Genomic DNA, 25,744 nt, shown 5'->3' with positions numbered 1-25,744 from the left:
TGTTCGAACTACAGCCTCTTTGTCTATGTACAGGTTCTTCATGAACTCAGTTAAGTGTTCTGGGATTCTCGTTCTTTGTAGTGTTACCAATAATTTGTTATGATTCACACATCAAATGCCTTTGCATAGTCAATAAAGCCCAGGTAAAGGTCTTTCTGCTATTCTTTGCTTTCAGCTAAGATCCATCTGGCATCTCCATTCCATGTCCTCTTCTGAATCCATCTTGCATTTCAAGTTCCCCGTCAGAATACTGCTGCAACCATTTTATCTTCAGCAAAATTTTGCTTGCATGTGATGTTAATGATATTGTTCGATAATTATCACATTCTTTTGGATCACCTTTTTTGGGAATGGACGTAAGTAAGAATCTCTTCCAGTCAGTTGGCCAGTTAGCTATCTTCCAAACTTCCTGGTATAAATGAGTAAGTGCCTCCAGTGCTGCATCCATTTGTTGAAACATCTCACTGGGTACTCTGTCAATCCCGGAAGCCTTGTTTTTCACCAGATGCTTCAGTGCAGCTTCAACTTCTTCCTTCAGTACCATTGGCTCTTAATCATATGCTACCTCCTGAAATGATTGAATGCTGACCAATTCTTTTTGGTACATTGACTCTGTATTTCTTTCATCATCTTTTGATGATTCCTGCATCATTCAGTATCTTGCCCATAGAATCCTTCAGTATTGTGATTCAAGGCTTGAATTTTTTCCTCAGTTCTTTCAGCTTGAGAAATGCCAAGTTTGTTCATCTCTTTTGGTTTTCTAATTCCAGGACTTTGTACATTTCATTATAATAGTTTAGTCTGTCTTCTTGAGGTACCCTTTGAAATCTTCTGTTCAGCTCTTTTATTTCATCATTTTTTCCATTCGCTTTAGCTACTCTCTGTTCAATAGCAAGTTTCAGAGTCTCTTCTGACATCCAGTTTGATCTTTTCTTCCTTTCTTGTCTTTTTAATGACCTTTTGCTTTCTTTATGCTTTATGTTCTTGATGTCATCCTATAGCTCGTGTAGTCTTCGGTCACTGGTGTTAAATGCATCAAATCTGTTCTTCATGTGGTCTCTAAATTCAGGTGGGATGTACTCAAGGCCATGTTTTGGCTCTCATGGGCTTGTTTTAATTTTCTTCCACTTCATGTTGAACTTGCATATGAACAATTGATGGTCTGTTCCACAGTCACAGGCCTTGTTTTGACTGATGATACTGAGTTTCTCCATTGCCTCTTTTTACAGACGTAGGCAATTTGATTTCTTTGTATTCCTTCTGGTGAGGTCTGTCTACGTGTATAGTCGACATTTATGTTGTTGGAAAAACAACAATGAATAAGTCGTTGGCCCTGCAAAATTCTTTTATGCAATCTCCAGTGTTGTTTCTATCACCAAGGCCATATTTTCCAACTACCCCAGTGTGTCTTCTTTGTTTCCAATTTTCACATTCAGATCACCAGTAATTATCAATAAACCTTGACTGCATGTGTGGTCAGTTTCAGAAGCGGTATAGTGGTAAAATCTATCAGGCGCTTTAGAGTCAGATATGTTTGGATTCTTATCCTACTTTTGCCACTTCTTTGCTTTATTGTTAAGCAGGTGATTTAACCCACCTGCAGCTCAGTTTCTTTTACCTATGGATCAGGAATTATACCCATATTATGAGAGCTGTTATGAAGATTATAGGAAATAATATATAAAATGCCTGTCCCAGAGAAAAGGCTAAAGAAAATAAGAGTGCTCTCATCACCCCCTTTCCCCTGCCTTTCACTGCTGAGTAATACATTCAGTTTGATTTTTTTATATGTACTCCTATTCATTTGTTTGCAATTTTAGAACTTCTAAAATTCAGCTGTTTAATTGGATACCAGCAAAACCAAACTCACTGCCATCGAGTTGATTCTACTCATAATGACCCCTCCTTGGGTTTCTGAGGTGGTATTACTACGGAAGTAGATTGCCCAACCTTCCTTCCGAGGAGTGGCTGCAGCCTTCTGGTTAGCAGTCAAATGCCTTAGGCACTATGCCACCAGAGCTCCCATTTAATTGGATACACCATGAAAAATGTGTTGTCAGCTTATGTTTCTTCTTTTACTTTGCTGTTTTGAGTTACTTATTTTATTATCACTATTGTAACCAAAAAGAGCTCTGGTGGCACGGTGCTTAGGACATTTGACTGCTAACCTGAAGGTTGGTGGTTCAAACCTACAAGCTCTCCGATCAAGGAAGATGGGGCAATCTACTTCCGTAAAGATTTACTTCCTTGAAAATCCAGTGGGGGTTGCTATGAGTCGACTTGACTCGATTGCAGTGAGTTTGTTTTTTGTTTACTGGAACCAAGATGGTAGACATTATTATTAGTCAAAAGTTGAACTATGCTATAGCATCAGAATCTTTCACAGTACAGTATTCCAGACAGTTGCTGTTGTTACAGTAGTGAGACTCTTTCTGCCTTAGAGCTTTCTGTTAGAATAGAATTATCAAAATATCCAGACTGTCCATTAATTCTCATGTCTTGAGATCTGGACTTGTCAAACCTTATGAAAGAGTATGGTCTTTAGCATTTCCTAATAAATGCTTATCTATATTGTAACGTAGTTACATAATGCAGACATCTTTAAGCACCTTTTGGCAGAGGTGTGGTAATTGTAAGAGTATAATGCAGTGATTCCCAACCAAGAGTGTGCATCATCATGATCACCTGGAATATGGTTTTAATGCTCATGCTCCAGACCTTATCCTAGATTTACTAAATCAGAATCTTCAGGAAATAGACCCTGACATGCACATTTTGTAAAAGTACCCTCCGATGATTCTGCTATATATATCATTAGTTAAAAAACAAAATTCACTGCCATTGAGTCCATTGCGACTCATAGCGACCCCTCCTTCGGTTTCTGAGGTGGTATCACTACAGAAGTAGATTGCCCAACCTTCCTTCCGAGGAGTGGCTGGTGGGTTTGAACCACCAGCCTTCTGGTTAGCAGTCAAATGCCTTAGACACTATGCCACCAGAGCATCACTAGTTAAAGACAACTAGATACTGGCAAGTGTGTAGAGAATCATTCATCCTTTTATACTATTGGATGAGTGTAAATTGCTATAGCATAGCCGATAGAACAGTTTGACAGTATCTAACAAAATTTCACATTTATTTTATGAGAATAAATATATGTACAAAGATACAGTTTCAAGAATTTTTACTGTAGACCTGTTACAATATCAAATAATTTTGAGCAACTAAGTATCTACCAGTATGCAAATGGTTAAATAGTATGGTAGATATCTCAGTTGTTTACTGTGCAGCCATTTAAAGAATGAAGAATATGTATACATACTGATACAAAATAATATCTATGATATATTGTTAAGTTAAATGAGCAGTTTACAACATAAACTTTATTTTCATTTTATGCGTAAATTCGTAGAGAAAGATTTGGAAGAATACCTATAAGGGTTATTTATGGCCTAGAATAGTGGAAATAGCCAAGTGGGGAGAAGAATAGGCCTTTTTACTTTGTTTTTGCAAATACCAGTTTTAACCTCACACATAGAACCTTTAACTTGGGAACAGAAATGTCAAACTATTTTGCCTTTTTGCAAGGAGGATAAAATGCTGTTACCAAAGGTGTTGTGAAAATAATTGAGAGTTTCAAACAGATATGCATTTAAGATCAAAAGTATTTGCTTTGTGTCAGAATTATATTGGTTACTTGGTTAGAAATATTTTGTGTCTGTGCACAACTAGATATAAAAATTGGGTTCAGAACATTTTGGTTTAATCTTTTTTCAATTGATTAACTTCTTGCCCATGAGAATATTAATGTCTTTTATTCTTTTTAAAATTTTAGGCCCGATGAGAGAAAGGGAAAATTAAGGATGCTGGAGCAGAACAATGGATTTCTCTTTCTCTTTCATGCAAGGGATCATGGGAAACACAATTCAGCAACCACCTCAACTCATTGACTCCGCTAACATCCGTCAGGAGGATGCCTTTGATAACAACAGTGACATTGTTGAAGATGGTGGCCAGACACCGTATGAAGCTACCTTGCAGCAAGGCTTTCAGTACCCACCTACAACAGAAGATCTTCCACCACTCACAAATGGCTATCCACCATCAATCAGCATGTATGAAACTCAAACCAAATACCAGTCATATAATCAGTACCCTAATGGGTCAGCCAATGGCTTTGGTGCAGTTAGAAACTTTAGCCCTGCTGACTATTACCACACAGAAATCCCAAACACAAGACCACATGAAATTCTGGAAAAACCATCCCCTCCACAGCCACCACCTCCTCCTTCGGTACCACAAACTGTGATTCCAAAGAAGACTGGCTCACCTGAGATTAAACTCAAAATAACCAAAACTATCCAGAATGGCAGGGAATTGTTCGAGTCTTCCCTTTGTGGAGACCTTTTAAATGAAGTACAGGCAAGTGAGCACACAAAGTCAAAGCATGAAAGCAGAAAAGAAAAGAGGAAAAAAAGTAACAAGCATGACTCATCTAGATCTGAAGAGCGCAAGTCACACAAAATCCCCAAATTAGAACCAGAGGAACAAAATGTAAGTCAAAACATCTTCCTGAAAAACTTTGTAGTCTTTCACATTTATTGGAAGCCCAAGAGATCATTTCAGTTTTTATCTCTTCAAATATAAATATTTCTGATAACTTCTAATCCCCAGCAAGGTGCTTGGGATATTATAATAGGTACTGAGTAAATACTTGTTGAATAAATTAATGACCATCATTAGAGTTAAGAAATACTTTGAAAACATGTCACACTAAGAATCTTGCTCCATGTTTCTTTGTTCTGATCCCCTTGATTTATTTATTTATTTATTTTTGTACAAACATTTCTTTCTTTTCTTTTTTTTAATTTTTATTGTGATTTGGGTGAGAGTTTACAGAGCAAATTCATTTTCCATGCAGCAGCTCACGTACACTTTGTCTCATGACATTGACTGCAATTTCCCACAATGCAACAGCTTCTCTCCTACTTCCTCCCCATAGTTACCTCTTCCTTGTGTCCTTCCCTCCCATGCAGTCCTGCCTCCTGAGCTGTCTTCCTATATATATAGCCCTTCTATTCTCTCATGATTGATCTCTCCAAGGAGTGTATCTTATTACCTAATGTAAATGTTCAGCTCATATGCCTGTCTTTTGTTTGGCTGGAAGCCACAAGAATGAGTCCAATTCCAGACCTGAAGGGCAGCTAGGAGCCATAGTCTCTGGTTCCTTCTGGTTCTATCAGACCAGTAAACCTGGTCCCTTTTATTTTTTTATTAAATGATTTTGAGTTTTATTCCACATTGTTCTCCCATTCTAACCCTTGATTGCTTTTATTTGCTTATAGTCAATTCCTGGTTTTTGAAGATGAAGATGAAAGGCAAAGAGAAGATTATTAATTATATTGTTTTTTTAAATTACTATTTTAGATTCATTTACTTAGATTATAGCTTAGATTTAACACTTACTGCTAATGTTCACTACAAAATAACCTGAAGTAATAGAGGAAATTTTTAAAATTAAAATCAGATTTAGTACTTATATATATTGATTAAAACTTCAGATGCATTTTTTTATAAAAGTCATCATTCATAAGTAACTTAAATGCATACAACTGAATTTTTAATATCAGGGCATTCTGTATGATTTCTTAGTAATAATAATAATAATGTCAACATTTAATAAATCAATTCTATCTTGAATGAAGAGTTTTTAGTTAGTATTCTCATACATTATATGAATTGCACCTGTTTTCCAGATTGATTTGGGAAGAAAAAAAATACATATATTTAGTTTTCTGACAGTTGCCTGATTTTATATGCAGAATGCCTAAATAAGTTACTTTGTTTTCCTCTGTTCAACTCACCTTTTTTTGGTAACTGGATTCCATTACTTCAGCAAACACAAATGTAATCTTTTTCTGGAGTAAGATTCACAATGGTTCTGGACTCTTAGAAGTCTGATGTGACATTTCAGCATTTTTTCTTTTTTCTATCTTTTTATTACTCATTTAATAATACTGATTATCTATGATGTTGCTAGGCACAGTTCTAAGAATTGAAGGAATAGCAATAAATGAAAAGTAAAGACGATTGCTCTCAGGGTGCTTATGGTCTAGTAAGAGGAGCCTGTAAATAAATACATACCTACATAAGTTCAGGTAGTTACATGTTATGAAGAAAATATCCTGTTGTCATAGTTCTACATCTGTAATGAAGGCTTTGGAATTACATCTACTCCACACTTGTTGACTTCCATGTTATCTGATGTCCTGCATTCATGACAATAGTGAAAAATCTACTCTCTGGCTATTTTTTGCATTAATGGCATACATCTGGCGGTAACAAATACCAAGGTGTAAGGTGAGAGTAACACTGGCTGTGATGGTTAAGGTTATTTGTCACCTTGGCTAAGCCATGTTTCTCAGTGGTTTGGCAGTTATATAATAATGAAATTTGGCAGTTATGTAATGATGTAGTTATCCTCCATTTTGTGAGCTGATGTGGTTGGTCTCCATTTTTGCATAATAACCTGGTCTTTGGAACCTAACTATGTTGATAAATGAGGAATGGCTGTAAGTGACTTCTGAAATACTTTTTAATTTCTCATATTAAATATCCCCCTCCCCCACACACATACACAAACACAAAGGGCCTAGCTCATGTGATTATCTTATATTGACTGTTTATTGAATAATTGAATCATTAGAAAGAGGGAAATTATTTTTTGCACTCCAGATTCATTCATTGTAGCACTTCTTTCCTACATCTGCAGTGAAAAGATAGAAGATGCACTTTGTCTGTTGGGAATCCAGGGAATTTGGTTTTAGCTTTCTGGTTCCTGAGAATGGCCTGTCTTGCTTTTTCTCTAGAGAATCAGAATCTGGCAAACAGGAGAATATCCAGTTTTACATATTAGGCTAGACTTTTTACCTTTATTGATAAACCAAAATCAAACTCAATGTCATTGAGTTGATTGAGACTCATAACAACCCCTGTAGGGTTTCTAAGGCTGTAATTCTTTACTGAAGCAGACTGCCTTATTCTGTTGCAGAGTGGCTGTAGGTTCGAACCACCAACCTTTTGGTTAGCAGCCCAATGCCTTACCACAGTGTCAGTAGAGCTCCTTAACTGATAAAAGTTCGCTAACAATATATCTCAAAGTAGAAAAAACATTGTAAGCAATTGTTGTTAAGTGTCATTGAGTCAGTTCTGACTCAGCAACCCTGTGTGCAACAGAATGAAACGCTGCCCAGTCCTGTGCCATCCTCACAGTCGTTGCTGTGTTTGAGCCCATTTTGTAGCCACTGTGTCAGTCCGTCTTGTTTAGGGTCTTCCCCTTTTTCACTGACCCTCTACTTTATTAAGCGTGATATCCTTCTCTAGGGACTAGTCTCTTCTGAAACATGACCAAAGTACAAGAGACAAAGTCTGGCCGTTTTTGCCTCTTAGGAGCATTCCGGCTGTACTTATTCCAAGACACATTTGTTCTTCTGGCCATCCATGGTATAATCAATCTTCTTTACACCACAATTCAAATGTATCAATTCTTTTGTGATCTTCCTTATTCATTGTCCTGCTTTCACATACCTCTGAGGCTATTGAAAATACCATGGCTTGGGTCAGGCACACCGTAGCCTTCAAAGTGACATTTTTGCACATTAATACTTCAAAGCAATTAGAGGCAGGATAAAACAGTCTGTTATTTTTCATATCTACTTTCTGCTTATTAGTGCAGTGATGTTTCTAGTAGTTACATTGCAATAAGATTTTAGAGGCAATTTGTTTTTTATTGATTATCTGCTATGCTGGTTCTTTATGTCATTTAAATCTCTAGTTAACTGATACACCCAGGGGTTAGAATATTTGGATATAATTTAAGAGTTTAGTTAATTTTGTTTTCCAGTGAATTATGCAGGGCATTATTTATTGTTTGATGATTTAGGATATTAACAATATCTTGAAGTAAAGGAACATCGATTTTGATGGAAGATACAGATGTAGAAAGTGGTATTGATCACACTGAATGTTACCAAGACCATTGCCTGAAAGTTGAGTTTTGGGTTTGGAAAATCCAGTGTTTTTTCCCTGACATTTCTCTTTTTCTTACCTCTCTCTCTCTCTACTTCCTTTCCTCCTTTCCACTTTCTTTCAAAAAGTAAAGATCTAAGTTTTTATTTATTAGATTCTTAACTGAATTTTGATTAGCTGAATTTATCATACATGGGGGCTATTACAAGTTTGAGAGATGGGTACCATAAAAGTTGTATCCATTCTGACAAGGAAACTTAAAAGCTAGAGCTTTCAAGGCACTTGCTTTATTGTTAGTGTCATCCTGTTGGCTAAGCTATACAGATGACTAGTGATGTGCACATTACTCTGTAGTATGACCTTAATATTTTTAATTGAGTTTCCTCAACTTGAAAAACATCTGTACTGCTTCCTTCAGGACAGTCAGCTTCAGTGTTTTAATTTTGGATAATTCTGTGCCTCCTGGTTGTCACTGGTAGTTAAGACCCTTGGTGGTGTTCAGCATTGTGGAGAGCGTAGATGTGAAGGAGAGTCTCAAATAAGATGCTGACTCCATGGGACAGCTCCCTCACCCCAAGATGCCTCAGGGAAGCATAATAAAAATGGTACCTGGGAAAACAGTTTGAAATGAGTGTCCTTGAGCTGGATTTGCTGTTTTTTTAAAGTTATTATTATTTATTTTTAATATGTGTTTCTTAAAAGCTCACTCATAGGTTCTCTTTTGAACCAACAAAATCTCATCTAAAATAATGCACTTTAAGATTTCACTTTTAGTACTTGGTCTACAAGTACTTCCTCCCAATTCAGAGCTATTTAACTTTCTAAAAAGTGACTGTTACTTGGAACAATCTAAGTATATCTTTTAAACAATGAAAATGTGTCCAAATATCTAGGCAGCAGGAGACCTGAGATCACTACTAAAATTGCATATTTTGTAAAGCTGCTTTAGCTGTTTTTCCTTGTGCCAAATTAGAAACATGTGGAAATGTTTCTGCAGTTCTTCCTCTTTGGCAGGTGTAATGCCTCAGGCATGTGCATATAGGCCCTATTCAAACAACAATCTTCTACTAACCTTCATATCACTGGGCTTATCCACTAAGGCTAGCCTCTTTAACTCTTAGCTTGCCAGTTCCACTTTTAAAAAGCCAAGTGCCTAGATCAGTTCTGTTAACCCTAAGTTGGAGTGATACTTAGTTCATTAGTCTCAGAGTAATAGGCTTTCAAATTCTTAGATTCTTAAGATGTTCTTTTTGTTCAAGTTTTTTAGTTTTAAACATCATTAATTTAAGCAGCTATTCAGCAATTAAAATAATGGGCAGGCGATTTCCTTTAAAATTTTCTTTCCACTTTTAATATTTATGTAAGTCTTTTGTTCTTTTAGTGATTATCATTTTGCTTAATGTTTTATAATTTATTCAGTAATATTACTAAGGATTTGAAATCCTGCAACATTTGATGCGTAGTGGTGATCTCAATGAATTTCTTGGGTTTAATAAAAGTACTCGACCAAATGTTTTTTAAAAGGAGTACTTAGGACAATGTAACTTAACTTTAGTTGTGGTTTTTTTGTTTGTTTGTTTTTGTTTTTTTCCTGTTTAAGAAACTGTGATTCTTAACTGGAAAACAGGTCTTTCCCTGCAGAATCACCTACAGATGTAAGAGTGGTATATACCCACAAAACCACAAGTTTAAAATTAAGATGAATTGAACATTAAGGAGTGCTAACTCACTGTTGTCTTTTTTTTTTTTTCCTGATGTGTTCTCTTGTTAACAAAGCAGCAGCAGTATTAGTGCCAATAAAGATGTTTTCTGTTCCTTCTTGATTTTAATCTGTTCTAAACTTGCCACTATCTTTGAAATATTGCATGAAAACGAGTTTTATACCTAGAACTATTTTATCTATTGTCATTTTTCTGACAGCCTTATATTTCTTAACTCCTATGCATTTGACTTCCATTGACCATTTCTTCTTAAGAACTTCTCCCCTTCTTAGTTGGTGTTTGTGATACTATGACTGTCTCTTGATTTCTCCTCTTTCTTTAGAACTTAAGTTATCAATCTCAAAAGGCCAACCAGTATTTCTATTTTGCTTACATATTAGCACATTTGGGGAGCTCTGGTGGCAGGTATCTAAGGCATTTGACTGCAAACCAGAAGACTGGCAGTTCAAACCCACCTGCCACTCCTCGGAAGGAAGGTTGGGCAATCTACTTCTGTAGTAATACTGCCTCGGAAACCCAAGGAGGGGTCGCTATGGGTTGGTTCTGACTCGATGGAAGTATATTTGGTTTAGGAGCTCTGGTAACATAGTGCCTAAGGCACTTGAGTACTAACCAGAAGGCTGGTGGTTCAAACCCACCAGCCACTCCTTGGAAGGAAGGTTGGGCAATCTAGTTCTGTAGTGATACTAGCCTTGGAAACCCAAAGAAGGGTCGCTATGAGTTGGGTCCAACTTGACCGCACATAACAAACAACATTACATATTTTGTCTCTATCATTGCAGTGTCCTTATGTGATTTTTTTTTTTTTTTTCCTTTCCTTTCTCTTACAAAGATAATCTTTAAAATTTAGAATGAATCTCCTTGGGCTTTCTCTCCCTTGCCACTTTTTTCCTTTTAAAAATGACTGCGAAAACTTTCAATTTAATAAGTCATTTTAACAGGTTTTCAAACTGGCCTAAAGAAACCACCAACAATCTGGAACAAACCAAAGAAACAAAAACATAGAAAGGTTTTCAAGGAAACCCTGTCTTTAATTCAGAAAGAAAACTGTGAATGGGTTTCAGATCAATTTTTATAATAGGAAATAAAAATATTGAATAAACATGAATAAATATATATTTAGAAAGTAAGTGCTATGAAGAAAAATAATGGGGTGTGTGTATGTGTCCCTGTATTTAGATAAGAAGATTTATCTTATCTATCTGCCCTCAAAAAGAGTTATAAAGATCTGGAAATTGAGTATGCCAGGGAGGGTACCTTATTTTCTTGGCTACATATTTACTTCCTCAGGTGGCCCTGTCTTCTTGCTATAGATTGACTGGAATGAGAAGGTTATGTGAAGATATAAGCTGCATTTATAGAATGAAATGAAGCTATCAAACGACCTATGCAAGCAGTATTTCTAAACTGCTTTGTTACTATTCTAATGATTAGAAAAAAAAACCTTTTCATTTGAACATAGATTTTTTTTCCCTTGTTGTTGTTGTTGTTATTTGCCGTCGAGTCGGCCCTGACTCATAGCGACCCCTCCTTGGGTTTCCGAGGCAGTATCACTATGGAAGTAGGATTGCCCAACCTTCCTTAGGTTGCTCAATAGTATGTTCTGCTAGATTACATATTCATGGTACCAGCACACAAGAATCTGATGAGTTAATTTTTTATCTGTCAACAAGTTGCCATTATCTCTATCATCTAGACTACTACAGTAACCTTCTAAATAAACTCTCTGCCTCCACTTTTGGTCCTTTCCAAAATATTCTCCACTTAACAACCAGCATGATCTTTTTAAAACATAAATTAATACATGTTAGTCTTCTTAAACTTCTTCAGTGCCTTTCATTGCACTTAAAATGAAACCCAGGCACTTCAGCATGGTTTACAAATTCCTCATAATCTAGCCTCTCTGCTCTCATTTTGTAACCTTTTGCCTTGTGGAGGCAGTTAAGTCCTTCTTAATGTAATGGGCTTTAGTAAGTTTCCAACTTCTTTAACCTCAATGGCCCCATACATGTCACTCTTTCTAAAATGATCTTTTCCCAAAACTAATTCCTTTTCCTTTAAATCTTAGATTATAATTTACTTAGGCTCAGAGTCTTTTCCTTATCTTTATATCTAAGTACAGGGACACATACACACACCCCATTATTTTTCTTCATAGCACTTTCTAAATATATATTTATTCATGTCTTTTATTTGTTTAATACTTGTCTTTCCTACCCATCAATAAACTCCTCCACGTATCATCACATCTGTTTCGTTAATGTTGAAACAGTGATGTTCTACAAATATCACTCCCAAAGAGTTGCAGAAATGCACTTTCTAGTAATATATTTGTGGGTTTTATGTTTGGAGAATATAATGTTTATTGTAGATACTATGGCAAATCTAGAAAAGCACAAGGAAAATAAGTCACTTATTCTATCATCAGGTCTTAATTCTGCTAAAAGAGTATGGTTATTTCTAGAAGCTACTTAAATTTCTCACTCAGTTAGTTCAATACATTTAAGACCAGATGGGAAGAGATCAATAGATGGCTGTTTAGATGGCTGTTCACAAGCTTTTAAAACCCCAGATGCTGCTCACCAAACTAAGATGTAGGACATTTATGAGCTATGTTATGCCAATTGACCAGGTACTCCGAAGACCATGGTTTTATGGTCCTTAGCCTTCAAGCCCAATATCTCAGTCCCCCAAGGTATTTGGATACATCTAAGTAGTTTCCATAACTGTGTCCCCTGTGTAATCTATTATATATATATGGATATATTCTCAGCACATAAATATGTATATACAAATGCTCGCAGTTATAACTGTATTGCATGTACATGTACCCCATATGCCCTCTCACCTATATAGCATACATACCTATGTAACTACTCACAGATTTTTGTTGTTAAAACTGTTGTTGCAGAATTGTACATGTTACAACATTTACTATAGTTGTCCTTTATTCTTGTGTACCTCTCAGTGTTTTCATTTACCTTGGTTACATTGTGCTGACTTCCTCCATGTTGTATATTGCCTTTCCCTTCACCAGAATTAACGCATGTCTACTATCTAGTGAGTGATTCTTCCTCCTTTGCCCTCTTATCCCTGATATCCATCAAATAACTTTGCTTTCTGTATATAAACCTGTTCTAGACATTTTATAAAAGTGGTATCATACGGTATTTGTCCTTTTGTGATTGATTTATTTCACTCAGCATAATGTTCTCCAGATTCATACATGTTATAAGATATTTTGCAGACTCATTATTTATTATTGCATAGTATTCCATTGTATGTGTGTACCACATTTTGTTTATCCATTCTTCCATTGTTGGATACTTAGGCTCTTTCCATCTCTTTGCTTTTGTGAATAATGCTGTGGTGAACATTGGTGTACATATGTCAATTTGTGTCACTGCTCTTATTTCTCTAGGATATATACTTAGGAGTGGGATTTCTGGATCATGTGGTATTTTCCATTTCTAGCTTTTTGAGGAAGTCCCATACTGTTTTTCATAGTAGTTGTATCCTTCTAGTCTTTTTTCTGTGAACATCGAAAAATAATTTTTTCAAGATTGGAATCATATTATACAAACTGTTTCACAATTTACGATTTTCAAATAACATTATATTGTTATTTTCATATATCATTAAAAAATTTATTTATATTAGTCCACTATTTACACTATAATTTATTTAACCAATTCTTCATTTTTAAAATCTAGATTGTTCCTAATATTGTGGTCTTATGAGTAGTACTGGGATGCATGTCTTTGAACAAATATTTTCAATGATTTTTATTTCAATGATTTTTAAGTTATGTGTTCTTAGAAGTGGATTTTCTGGCTTTTCATACATATTGCCAAATTGCTTTCCAGAAAAATTCCAAGTTATATCTTACTAGTAACTAAGGTGCCCATTTTTCTTTAATGCGTTAAAAAAGATGTCAGTTTAATTAGAAATTAGGTTTTAAAAGTAATAGAATAAGAAATCAGAGATATAGCTCTGATATAAAATGGAAAAGGGATGTTAAGACATACTATCATACTGTGTAAATTGTATTTTTATTCTGTATTGTTCAGTTAATAAATATCCTTTATTCTTTTTGATATTTAGGTTGCCATTTTTTTTGCCTTAAGTCACATAACAACAACGTATGTCATTATTACTTGGTTTGCTGCCATTTTATTCTACTCACCTATACCTTTCCACCTAGAGACCAAATGAGAGGGTTGACATTGTGTCAGAAAAACCAAGAGAAGATCCAGTACTAAAAGAGGAAACCCTGGTGAGTTTCTTTATTGAATACTGTCTAGCCAGATATGGTCTAAGAAGGTGAAAGCAGAGTGATGAAATTATTTGTTGTTGTTGTTATTTGCCGTCGAGTCTTCTGGTTAGCAGTCAAGTGCCTTAGCCACTATGCTACCAGAGCTCCCTGATGAAATTATAGCATGTTATATTCTTATAGTTCTGGACATTTTTGTTTCAGAAGGTATACTCTCAAAATAAATCTTACCGCTAGTTTAAGAGGTGGATCTTTTCAGTAATGTGTTTGTGTTTTTCTTTTCAAATCTGTGACCTTTTTTTTTTTTTTGGACCGTGAATTCTCAGGATGCCCTATCAGCAAAAGAATTCAGAACAGAAACTATCAACCCTGTTTTTAATATTTGGGATGGGGTTTTAATTTCTCTGTTAATGGAGCTTTGTTAACTTTTTCCTATAGGTTCAGCCAATATTATCTTCCATTCCAACAACAGATGTGTCCACTGGTGTTAAGTTCCAGGTTGGCGATCTTGTTTGGTCTAAGGTGGGAACATATCCTTGGTGGCCTTGTATGGTTTCGAGTGATCCCCAGCTTGAGGTTCATACCAAAATTAACACAAGAGGTAAGAAAATACAGTAAGTTGTAAGTAAAAGGTTAGAAGTAAAGGAAAGCAAATTTTAAGTGCTGTATGTGAATATAAGACTACACACATAATATATACCCTAACACAAAAATACACACATCTGATAGTTTTTAATAACCAGTGAAATAATTATGGAGTCTCTGGGTGGTGTAAACAGTTAATGTGTTTGACTACTAACCAAAAGGTTGGAGGTTTGAGTTCACACAGAGATGCCTCAGAACAGAGGCCTGGCAATCTACTCCTGAAAAATCAGCCTTGAAAACCCTATGGAGCACACTTCTACTCTGACACATATGGGGCTGCCATGAATCAGAATAAGCTCAACAGTAACTGGTTTGGTTTTGATTTGGAAATAATTATGGTCGTCTTAACTCTACAGTGTCTACACTGATAAAAACCAAACCAAACCCACTGCTGTTGAGCTGATTCCAACTCATAGTGATCCCCATTGAGTTTCCAAGGTGATAAATCTTTATAGAAGTAGATTGCCCCCATCTTCCTTTTGCAGAGTGGCTGGTGGGTTTGAACCACCAACCTTCTGGTTAGCAGTCAAATGCCTTAGGCACTGTGCCACCAGAGCTCCTTCTGCACTGATAGCTCTCCTTGGTAATGGCCTATATTTGCTTTATAATTTTTTTTAAAGATCTTAATCTGACCGACCTTTCATCATTTCAGAAAGAAAGCATAAAGCCAAGTGATAAAATATCTTACTTGAGCTTAATACGCATTTGGACCAAAGCCTTCTTTGAATATTTTTATTTATCATTGACTTCTATGGATAGTAATTGTTTCCTAGACAATTGTTTTTCATCTTGATAAATGTTACAGAATGCCTTTTTCCACCTCCATTACATTTTTTAATTTGTAAATTTGCTGGGTGCATCCTTATAAATTTGATCTGCCGTACAAGTACAGCTTGAATCTCCTATGTAGCATAGAATCTTGTCTTAAGAGTATTAATACAAATCATTAAGGAAAAAGTATTCTAATTTTATCTCTCTTCCTCTTCCATGGTTTGACCAAAATATGATGTGTATTGGATTCCTGAGATTCTAGCATTTGGAATGGACTTGCTTAGTAGCTAAAGGAAGGTTCAATTGTAACTTATTTCTGGATATTTGCTTTGGGAACTCCTCGTCTGTGACAATTTTTCACCTATTTCTTTTTCTGTTATATAAAGATGTCCACTGTTATGAGGGAAAAATGTCTACTTTTGCCTGATAAGTCAGATTTGTTACAGAGTCAGCCATATCTGTAACTCTTGTGCTGCATTACCAAGAATGTGTCCTGGCATAGAAGGCAATCCAACTTGATTGTCTTTTATTTTGTCATTATAACCTGCTGATTAAAGGTTATGATAGCTTGGAAGCATCAATGGGGCAGAAGTAAAAAAAAAAAAAAAAAAACATTGTTGAATGTTTATTTTTCTGTAAGGCACTGCATTAAGCAATTCTCACATATTTTCTTATGCAATCCTCGTAATTGTTACAGTGTGAAGTAGTTACTCTTATCCTGTGTTTTGGATAAGTAAATAGAGTTTCAAAGAAAACTTATTCCATAACCTCAGCTCTTAAACACTATTTTAAATAAAGAAAAAGTAGTTGAAATCACCCACTCAACAATATACAGAGGTTGCAGTCAGAAAGTTCTACTTCCTTCATATATACACAAGAGGGTTGGACTAATAATCTCAGTATCTTCCAGCTCTAACAGTCTGTGGTTCTATTAGTGGGAGAAGAAAGGAACAGGGATTTCCCAAGAGGACCAAGAGTTCTTAGATGAAACAATTCATGTCCATATCTGGGCCTCCAGAGCTGTTTAGGAAGTTGTATCATATGAGAATTGTGACACTTCAATTCTCTTTTCTTAGAAAAGCATCCTTGTGAGATTATATAGACTATATAGACTTTCACATTTAATTACTTTATGAAACCTGCTAATTTCATCTTTTTTTTTTTTTTTTACAGAATACAAATAAAAGCACAATTTATGTCTCATCTGTATTTCAAAGACACTATTTAAATTTAGTTTTATTAATTAAGCTAATCTGGCCTGGTACCCATAGGCAATCTCTTGCTTTAATGCTGGAAAAACTATGATTGAGGGAATCAGAAGTCTGAGATTTTAGGTTTTAAAAAATCATATTCTGATATTTTCAGTTTTTCTTCCTCGGCAGTAGTTTTTTAATTACAGTTTTATTGAAGTATTATTTATAAACCATTCATCCATCCGTTTAAAATGTACAATTCAAGGATTTTTAGTACATTCACAAAGTTGTGCAGTTATCACCGCAGTCTAATTTTAGGATGTTTTCTCACCACAAAAATGAAATCTTGTATCCATGAGCAATCATTCCCCACCCTCCAGCTCTAGGCAACCACTAATCTATTTTTTGTTTCTATGGATTTGCCTATTCTGGACATTTCATATAAATAGAATCATATAACATGTGACCTTTTATATCTGGCTTTTTTTCACTTAGCATGATGTTCCTGAAGTTCATCCATGTTGTAGCATCTATCAGTACTTCATTCCTTTTTAATAAATGGAATAGAATTGCATTGTACAGATATGCAGTACACTTTTAAATGAAATAATTTGACAGGTTTTTTAAAAAAATATAAAAACACAGCATAAAACATAATTTTGTTAATATGTTCTACACATGATAACTGTGAAGCATTTTGGGTTGCTTATTATCTAACCTACTTTGTAAAATTTATCTCAATTATAAAAGTAATCATTTATTTCTATATTATTATTAATCAGATTCTTACTATTGGAAAATATATTTAATGGTTTTCATACATAAAGGTATAATAATTCTTTGTAAGATCATGTTCAAAGAAATTCTGGATCACATTTCTATTTTAAGTTAAATTTCATTGTTTAGGTCTCATTTTAAGTTTAAAAGCTATAAAGATACAAAGATATTACATGCATATCTGGGAAAAGTCAAACTTTACAAACATTTATTTGGTAAAAATTTGCATCTTCCAGATACATAACTACTAGTAAGAGTTTGGGTATAATTGTCTTTCTCTATGTATTTTTATAAACAAAGATTGTTACTGAGAGTCAACAGGAACAATGCTAACAAATGGACAAATTGCTTGATTTTTTTCAACTCTAGTAATCAGTGGAAAAAGTTGAAAATGCAGGTTATAATGAGATTGTGTTTGACTGCTAACCAGAAGGCTGGTGGTTCAAACCCATCAGCCACTCCTCGGAAGGAAGGTTGGGCAATCTACTTCCGTAGTGATACCGCCTCGGAAACCCAAGGAGGGGTCGCTATGAGTTGGGTCCGACTCGACGGCACATAACAACAACAATGAGATTGTGTTAACTGTGAGCTTTACTTTTCATGTGGTGAACTACAATTTAGTCCTTGTTATCGGTTTGCTTCTTAATAAATAACTCTGAATTTTGGTAATAGATTATATCTATATTCTTTTAACCCTGCTGCTGCCTATACCCTGCTCCGTGGTAGGAAGATAAGGCAATCTACTTCCATAAAGATTTACAGCCTTGGAAATCCAATGAGGGTCGCTATTAGTCCGAATCGACTTGATGGCAGCAGGTTTGGTTTTGACTGCCTCAAGTGGCACAATGCATAATGCATTTGACTGCTAACCAGAAGTTGGTGGTTCAAACCCACCAGCTGCTCTGCAGAAGGAAAATGGGAGAGTCTGCTTCTGTAAAGATTTACCACCTTGGAAACCCAGTAGGGGTTGCTATGAGTTAGAATCAACTCAGTCAATGGCAGTAGGTTTGGTTTGGATTTTTTATACCTACCACCCTGGATTCTCCAAACTCATCTGTCAGTTTAGGTTGCATTTCTGTTTTTTCTCCATAAAAACCCTTGAACTTTTAATCTGTTTTCTTAGATTAATTATAATCAGATTTGAACTTGGTTCTTTCTTCTCAGATTAGACGATGTAGAAAGCTAAGTTGTATGTGTGTATGGCTCTGGTGGCATAGTGGATAAGCATTTGGCTGCTAACCAGAAGGTGAGCAGTTCAAATCCACCAGCTGCTCCATGGAAGAAAGATGGGGCAGTCTACTTCTGTAAAGCTTTATAGCCTTGGAAACCCTGTGGGGGTCACTATGAGTTGGAATTGACTCAATAGGCTATTTTACAAATGAAATTTTAAACTGGTTTCAAAATCATTCCCTAGATACTCTCTCCCTTTTTTTCTTAGTTTCCATTGAGTCATTTCTGACTCATGAAACCCCAAGTGTGTCAGAGTAGAAATGTGCTCTGAAGAATTTTCAGTTGTTAATCTTTTGAGAGCAGATCACCAGGCCTGTCTTCTGAGGTGCCTCTGGGTGGACAGAACTGCCAACCAACCTTTTGGGTAGCAGCTCAGCATATTAATCATTTGCACCACCCAAGGCTCCAGTCTCCCATTAATGTCTAATAAAAATAAAAACTATCAAATCCAAGATATAATTGATTTCAGATAATTAAGTTAATTTAAACCTATACCCACATTCTGGATTCCCTGAGAAGACCAGTTCCCACATCTCTCTCTTGACCTGATGCTTTATCCCCTAGAGCAGGACTTTTTAAATTACCTATAGTAAAGCACTGGTTTTTGTTTTTTAAAATTGTCTGTCACCTAAGCCAAATACTTCTGTAAAAGATAGTAAAAAATAAATTAAGAAAATGAAAGTCCCCCTCTCCCCCCCAAAAATACATAATACAAGACTGTGATCGTGTTCCTGGATGTCACAGCAATGTCAAATTGCTGTCATAGTTTCTACTCACTCACAACTTCTGTACTAATTTTTTCACAGACAGGCTTATTCTGTGAACTACACTTGGAGAGCACTGTTCTAGAACAACAATTCTCAAATGTTTTGGTCCAAGGATACCTTTTAATCTTAAAATTTGGTAACTCCAAAATACTTTCGTATATGGGTTACATCTATTCCTGTTTTCCAAAAATAGTATTTTATTATGTTTTCAATGAAAGTTTATACAATAAATTAAACTCACTGTCATCAAGTCGGATCCAACTCATAATGACCCCTCCTTGGGTTTCCGAGGCGGTATCACTATGGAAGTAGATTGCCCATCCCTTCTTCCAGGAAGTGGCTGGTGGGTTTGAACCTCTAGCCTTTTGGTTAGCAATCAGATGCTTTAGGCACTGCGCTACCAGAGCTCCCATATACAATAAATTAAGTTCCTAATTAATAATTATCACACATATTGCTCAGTAGCATTGGTTACATTTTTCATAATGTATCTATATTCTTACTAATTCTGTTCTGGATATTTCATTTCTAGTAATCTGATTTCCCTCTCTCCTTTCACCTTTCATCTTTTCACCTCTCATCTTTCACCTTTGCTTTAGAGTAATTTTTGACCATTTGATCTCAGATAGGTGATTTTTTTAAAGGTATGTAGTACTCACTGGTAATATTCTTTATTTTATGAGTCAATCTGTTTTTAGCTAAAAGGTGACCTTAGTGTAATTTTGGTTTTAAGTTTTTGAAGTATCTCAGGGTGATAGTCTTAGACAGTCCTCTAGATAATCCCTCTTTATTTTAATTTAGAAATTAAAGCTGAAAAATTAAAACTTTATTAACTCATTTTAAAATATGTTAACATTAAGATTTTTATGAAAAGTAACTTATTCAAACAAAAAATTAACAAGAATAATGATAGTGTCTTACATTTTTGCACATCTCTTTAATGCCTTAATTGAAGACTGGATTCTTTGTTATGACTTGTTTTGGTTGGAGTATATGAAGATAATTCGGCCTTCCATAGATGTGTTGTTGGAAAAGCAAAGAGTTATTTTAATAGCCTTTTCAGATAATTGTGAATGTTTTTCTTTTGATAGTACACCAAAACTTAACAGGTGGTTGGTTTTCAAAGATTAATTACAATGTGGAATCTGAAATTATATCAGTATGCTTTTTATACTTGTTATGTTAAAATCCTTTGGGACTTTTCTTGCACTTTGAATGACTTTTTTACTTAGCATGATTTCATAACATTATGCATTAGTTATTTAGAAAATATTGGCTTAGTCATGTAGATCTTCCAAATGTTGACACATTCCTGTATAGATATTTTTAAACATCACATTTATTAATATCACTAGTTATTTTACCAGAAAATTGTTTGATCATTGGGAAACAGGCAAGTTCAAAGTGACAAATACAAATTTTCCAAAATTTTAAATTTTGCTTGAAAGTTTAAGTATTATTATTAGCAGCTAATACTATGTTGTTTTCCTCAAAGTGACAGATTGCTCTTTTTTTGTTGTTGTTGTTTAGAAAAACCTGGCAGATCTTCAAATTCAGATAACCATAGTTTGTCTGTCAGTCATTCTATCAAGTAAAAATGGGCTTACATGGAAAAAGCAGCCAGTTCACCTTCAACTCAAAACAATCACAGAAGTACTTTTCCTCAAGACATACTTCAGTATGCAAAAATACTTGATCTGTACTTTCCATTTCCTTACACAGAATATTAAAAAGGCCTGTATGTAAGAGTTGAGATTTAATAAAACTAATTTTTACTACCTCATCGAGGACATTAAGTGAAACTTTTTCTTTTAACCGTCAGTGTGTGGCTATGAAGACTACAAGGACACTGGTACAGTTTGGTGCCATTCATTGCCTTTATTTGTGCAAAGATGCTAGTAGTCTTATCCACTCTTGCTTTAGCACTATCAAATACTGATGTCAACATAGTGAAAAAGACAAATAATATGTTGGTATTATTTTGAAAATAGTTTTGACCTCACAGTACCTTTGAGACAGTCTCAGAGACTCTCCCCACCTACACACACCCTCCCGCTCCGAGGTCTGTGTACTATACTTTTAACATAGTTAGAAAAGCAATTTGATTAGTAGTTGGCTTTTCAAAGTCTAAGACATTTTTCTTAGAGATACATTGTTTATTTACACCATATTTATAAAAGATTTGAAGCAAGTAAAAAATTTTGTAACCAAAGTAATAAATCTGATAATTAGCAAATTTCTACTTTTCACTCTTAAAATTTGCTGTACTAATTTTTATAATTTAGGGTGATTTTTATAGTATTTATTATTTATGTAATTGATAACTGTTGAATTATGGCTTTGGGCAATCTAAAACAAATTTTAATGAGCATAATACTGAGGAACCTGGGTTAGGTTCATATTTTTCACAAAATATATATGGATGTTTATGTTCTGAAGTTTTTAATAAGAAATTTTATTTATAGGTGCCCGAGAATACCATGTCCAGTTTTTTAGCAACCAGCCAGAGAGAGCATGGGTTCATGAAAAGCGGGTACGGGAATATAAAGGTCATAAACAGTATGAAGAATTACTGGCCGAGGCAACCAAACAAGCCAGCAATCACTCGGAGAAACAGAAGGTAACTAACAAGATATTAATGCTATCAATCTAATATGGTTTCTAAAAGATTTAATACTTACCAGAATTTTTCATACTTGAATTCAGATAATTGTTAGAATGATTTATTTTCACTAATTTAAATTCCATTCAGTTTTAATGATTTTAGAAAACAAAAATTTTATTCATCAATAAGTTTTCTTTGCCACATAAACAACATTGTAGTAATATTAAAAACTCTGCCTGTTGCATGCAATATTAGATTCTATTGTGACTTGAATTAATGTGCATAAGTCTACTAGATGCTAATGAAATGTTAATTTTGCCAGGGATTTTTATCTCTTTCCCTATTTAAGCATTTTTCATAATTCCTCTTGAGTTTTATTTAGCAGAATTATTTTATAAAAGTAAAGTGTTTGAAATATTTAGTGAGTACCTGCTATGAACTAGGTACTGTTTTAAGCATTTTATATATATTGTTAACTCATTTAATCTTCATAACAGCCTTTTATGAGATAGATACTATTATTCCTGTTTCTACAGATGAAGAAACTGAGACACAGAAAGCTTAAGTAACTGGTCCAACCAAGGTCACACAAGTGATGGAACCAGGATGAAATGAAATATGTTTGATGTGGTGGTGGATATTTTAGAGTTTTGACATGAACTCTTGATAATCTGTCTGGTTGAGATGTTTAAGCTCAACTAATTTTAGTGTGGGTCTCTTGTGATTCAGAGGTTTGTCATATTTTTACATTTTGAAAGCTAAATTTTAACCACAGGATTTTGATTCATGTTATCAGACTTAAATTTTATAGATTGATACATCAGTATCTGATATATACTGTACTGTCTCATACTTTCATTAGCTAATTTCTTGCTATCTCTAATCTCCTGGATAATACCTAATTGCTGTGGTCATTTCACACACATACAAACACACACACACACACACACACCTTTATTGAACTTGTAGTTTTCTAATCTCTCTTGCCAGTTCAAAGTCTTCTGATTAATCCTGGAAATAGAGACATAGAGACCTACAGAGACTGATTCAGGTTTCTTTTTACTCTTACATACATACCTGTTTGCCTATACCTAGTCAGCTTTCATGTGCTCCTCAGGAATCTCCCCATTTACTTCATTCTGCCCTGTTTGCGTTATGATACAGACTAGCAGCACAGCTTCAGATGCTGAACTGCCAGTTGCCTTTGTTACGATCTCTGTACCCCATCCACCCCATCCCTTTCCTCTAGATATGGGGGAGAAATAGGAGCTTTGCGGTATCATTTGTAATATTAGTGCTTTATTGGACACTGAGGGTAATTTTTTCTGCATTCTAGTCTTTCTTTCCTTTGCCCTCATTACTGCTAGTTTTTTGTTTCTGTTTTTTTAAATAAATATGATGTATAAAGAAGGATGAGTCCTTCTTTGGAGACTTGTCAAGCAGAGTGGTCAACAAAGAAAGGCTAGATAATTGGGAGTAGACTTTCATGTTACCTAATAGTAATACTTATTTATCAACATTATGGAGATAGAGCATTTCACTTACTTAACTGAAGAATCTGAAAATACTTATTTCATATATACCTGAAAAGATAACAGGATCACAGTAGAAATACATAATTGTTTAAAAGTACTTATTAAAGTATTATCAAAGGGTAATGCCTGTATCTTTTTTAAAGATTCGGAAACCCCGACCTCAGAGAGAACGTGCTCAATGGGATATTGGCATTGCTCATGCAGAGAAAGCATTGAAAATGACTCGAGAAGAAAGAATAGAACAGTATACTTTTATCTATATTGATAAACAGCCTGAAGAGGCTTTATCACAAGCAAAAAAGCATGTTGCCTCCAAAGCTGAAGTTAAAAAACCCCGGAGATCAAGATCAGTGCTGAACCCTCAGTCAGAACAGACCAATGCAGGGGAGGTGGCTTCCTCACCATCAAGTACTGAAATTCGGAGACATAGCCAGAGGCGGCACACAAGTGTGGAAGAGGAAGAACCGCCTCCTGTTAAAATAGCTTGGAAAACAGCGGCAGCAAGGAAATCCTTACCAGCTTCTATTACAATGCACAAAGGGAGCCTGGATCTGCAGAAATGTAACATGTCTCCGGTTGTGAAAATTGAACAAGTGTTTGCTCTTCAGAATGCAACAGGAGATGGGAAATTTATCGATCAATTTGTTTATTCAACAAAGGTACTCACATTTCATGTTTTTATGGAGGGTATTTAATAAATAATCAACCTTGGCATAAAAATAAAAAAAACCAACACAAGCACATAGTTTGTGTATCCTTTGTGCCCATTGTATTTGAGATGTGCAATCATCTACTCTGTTTAAAATGGACAGAAAAGACAGGCAAAGATGTTATGTTCTTTTTCTCTTATTTTTGGTATGTTTTTTCTCTTTTGCAATATTCCCATCTGTACTACATTAATCTTGAGCTATGTAGCCAAAATTGAGCTTAGCTCCCTAAAGTAGTGGAAGAAAACTGGCACTTTGCCTGTTTCTAGTTTGTATACTTAGTCTTTCTTGGTTATAAAATATGCTTCATATTAAATCATTTTTGTCAGTTATCTGAACTAATCATTATTTTAAAAGCCACTGTAATAATTGTACCTTCTGATTTGTTTGGTTATACAAGCTATTTTGTTAGGCTTATGTTAGCTAGGGTATCTCACTGTGTTTTAGAAAAATACCACAACTGTGTTCCTTCTGTAACAATTAACTTTGATGATAGCAGAGGTGATATAGCATCTTCAGCCAGCCTTCAGGCCTAACAATGTGGCATGCACAAGGAGGTTAAATGCTCAATAGCGTTGGCTGAAAAGGTAGATGGTTCCAGCCAACCCAGAGGCACTTGGGGTCTGGTGATCTGCTTCCAAAAGGTTATAGCTTTGAAAACCCTATGGAGCATAGTTCTACCCTGCAACACATAGATGAGGTTGCCATGAGTTGGAATTGACTCCACAGCAACTGGTTGGATAACCTACCTGTAAAGTGGTAGAATTCTCCCCTTCCATGAGGGGAATGCACCTTTCGCAACTTATGTGCAGCCATCACTCAACTATCGGTGGAGACTTGTAGGTTGCTATGATGCTGTACAGGTTTCATTGAAGCTTCTAGGCAAAGACAGACTAGGAAGAAAGGCCTGGTGCTCTACTTTTGAAAACTGGCCAGGGAAAACAGTCCAATTGACAGTGGATCATGGGGGATTACTCAGAATGAGGCAGTGTTTTGTTCCGTTGTGCATGGGGTCCTTGTGAATTGGGGCTGACTTGAATGGCTACTAACACTATAACAATCTACCTGGGAAAACTTATGTTGCAATATGTACTTGGTTCTCCTGATAGTTTTGAATAGCAAATGAATTGTTTACATGTTTTGTTTTTAAATGAAAATTGCTTACATTCTTGATGCCAGTTTTACCTGCTTCTGGATACACAAATCAAACTTTGTCTCTTATACACACACCCACAGAGTGGTATTAAAAGAAAATCCACAATAAATCTGATTCTTTTTTATACACACACACACAAACACAAATATGTATATGTGTATATAAATACATACATATATATATATATATATTTTTTATATATATATTTTTATATCACTCATGTTTTGGGGGGTTAAAAATACCTACAAGAGACAGAATTGCAATTGTGCCTGCCTTCTCTCTTCTCCAAATTGCTTGTTGAATGCACATTTTGGTTACCATGAATAGTGTATTTCT

At 35.1% G+C, this 25,744-nt stretch overlaps 1 protein-coding gene across 1 annotated transcript in view; it reads left to right on the top strand.

Moving 5' to 3' along the window:
• The first annotated feature begins 3,879 nt into the window (after window positions 1-3,879).
• Window positions 3,880-25,744, top strand: part of NSD3 (nuclear receptor binding SET domain protein 3) — a 72,819-nt gene continuing 50,954 nt past the window's right edge. The window contains exons 1-5 of the mRNA XM_042783658.1: window positions 3,880-4,554; window positions 13,954-14,025; window positions 14,461-14,623; window positions 21,871-22,025; window positions 23,689-24,204. Of these exons, the coding sequence (XP_042639592.1) occupies window positions 3,880-4,554; window positions 13,954-14,025; window positions 14,461-14,623; window positions 21,871-22,025; window positions 23,689-24,204 (1,581 nt within the window). The remainder of the gene's footprint in view (window positions 4,555-13,953; window positions 14,026-14,460; window positions 14,624-21,870; window positions 22,026-23,688; window positions 24,205-25,744) is intronic.

Source organism: Orycteropus afer, unplaced genomic scaffold (genome assembly GCF_000298275.1).
Source record: "Orycteropus afer afer isolate SDZICR_OR568_19922 unplaced genomic scaffold, OryAfe1.0 scaffold00024, whole genome shotgun sequence".
Lineage (NCBI taxonomy): Eukaryota > Metazoa > Chordata > Mammalia > Tubulidentata > Orycteropodidae > Orycteropus > Orycteropus afer.
This window is presented reverse-complemented; position numbering and strand designations above follow the sequence as displayed.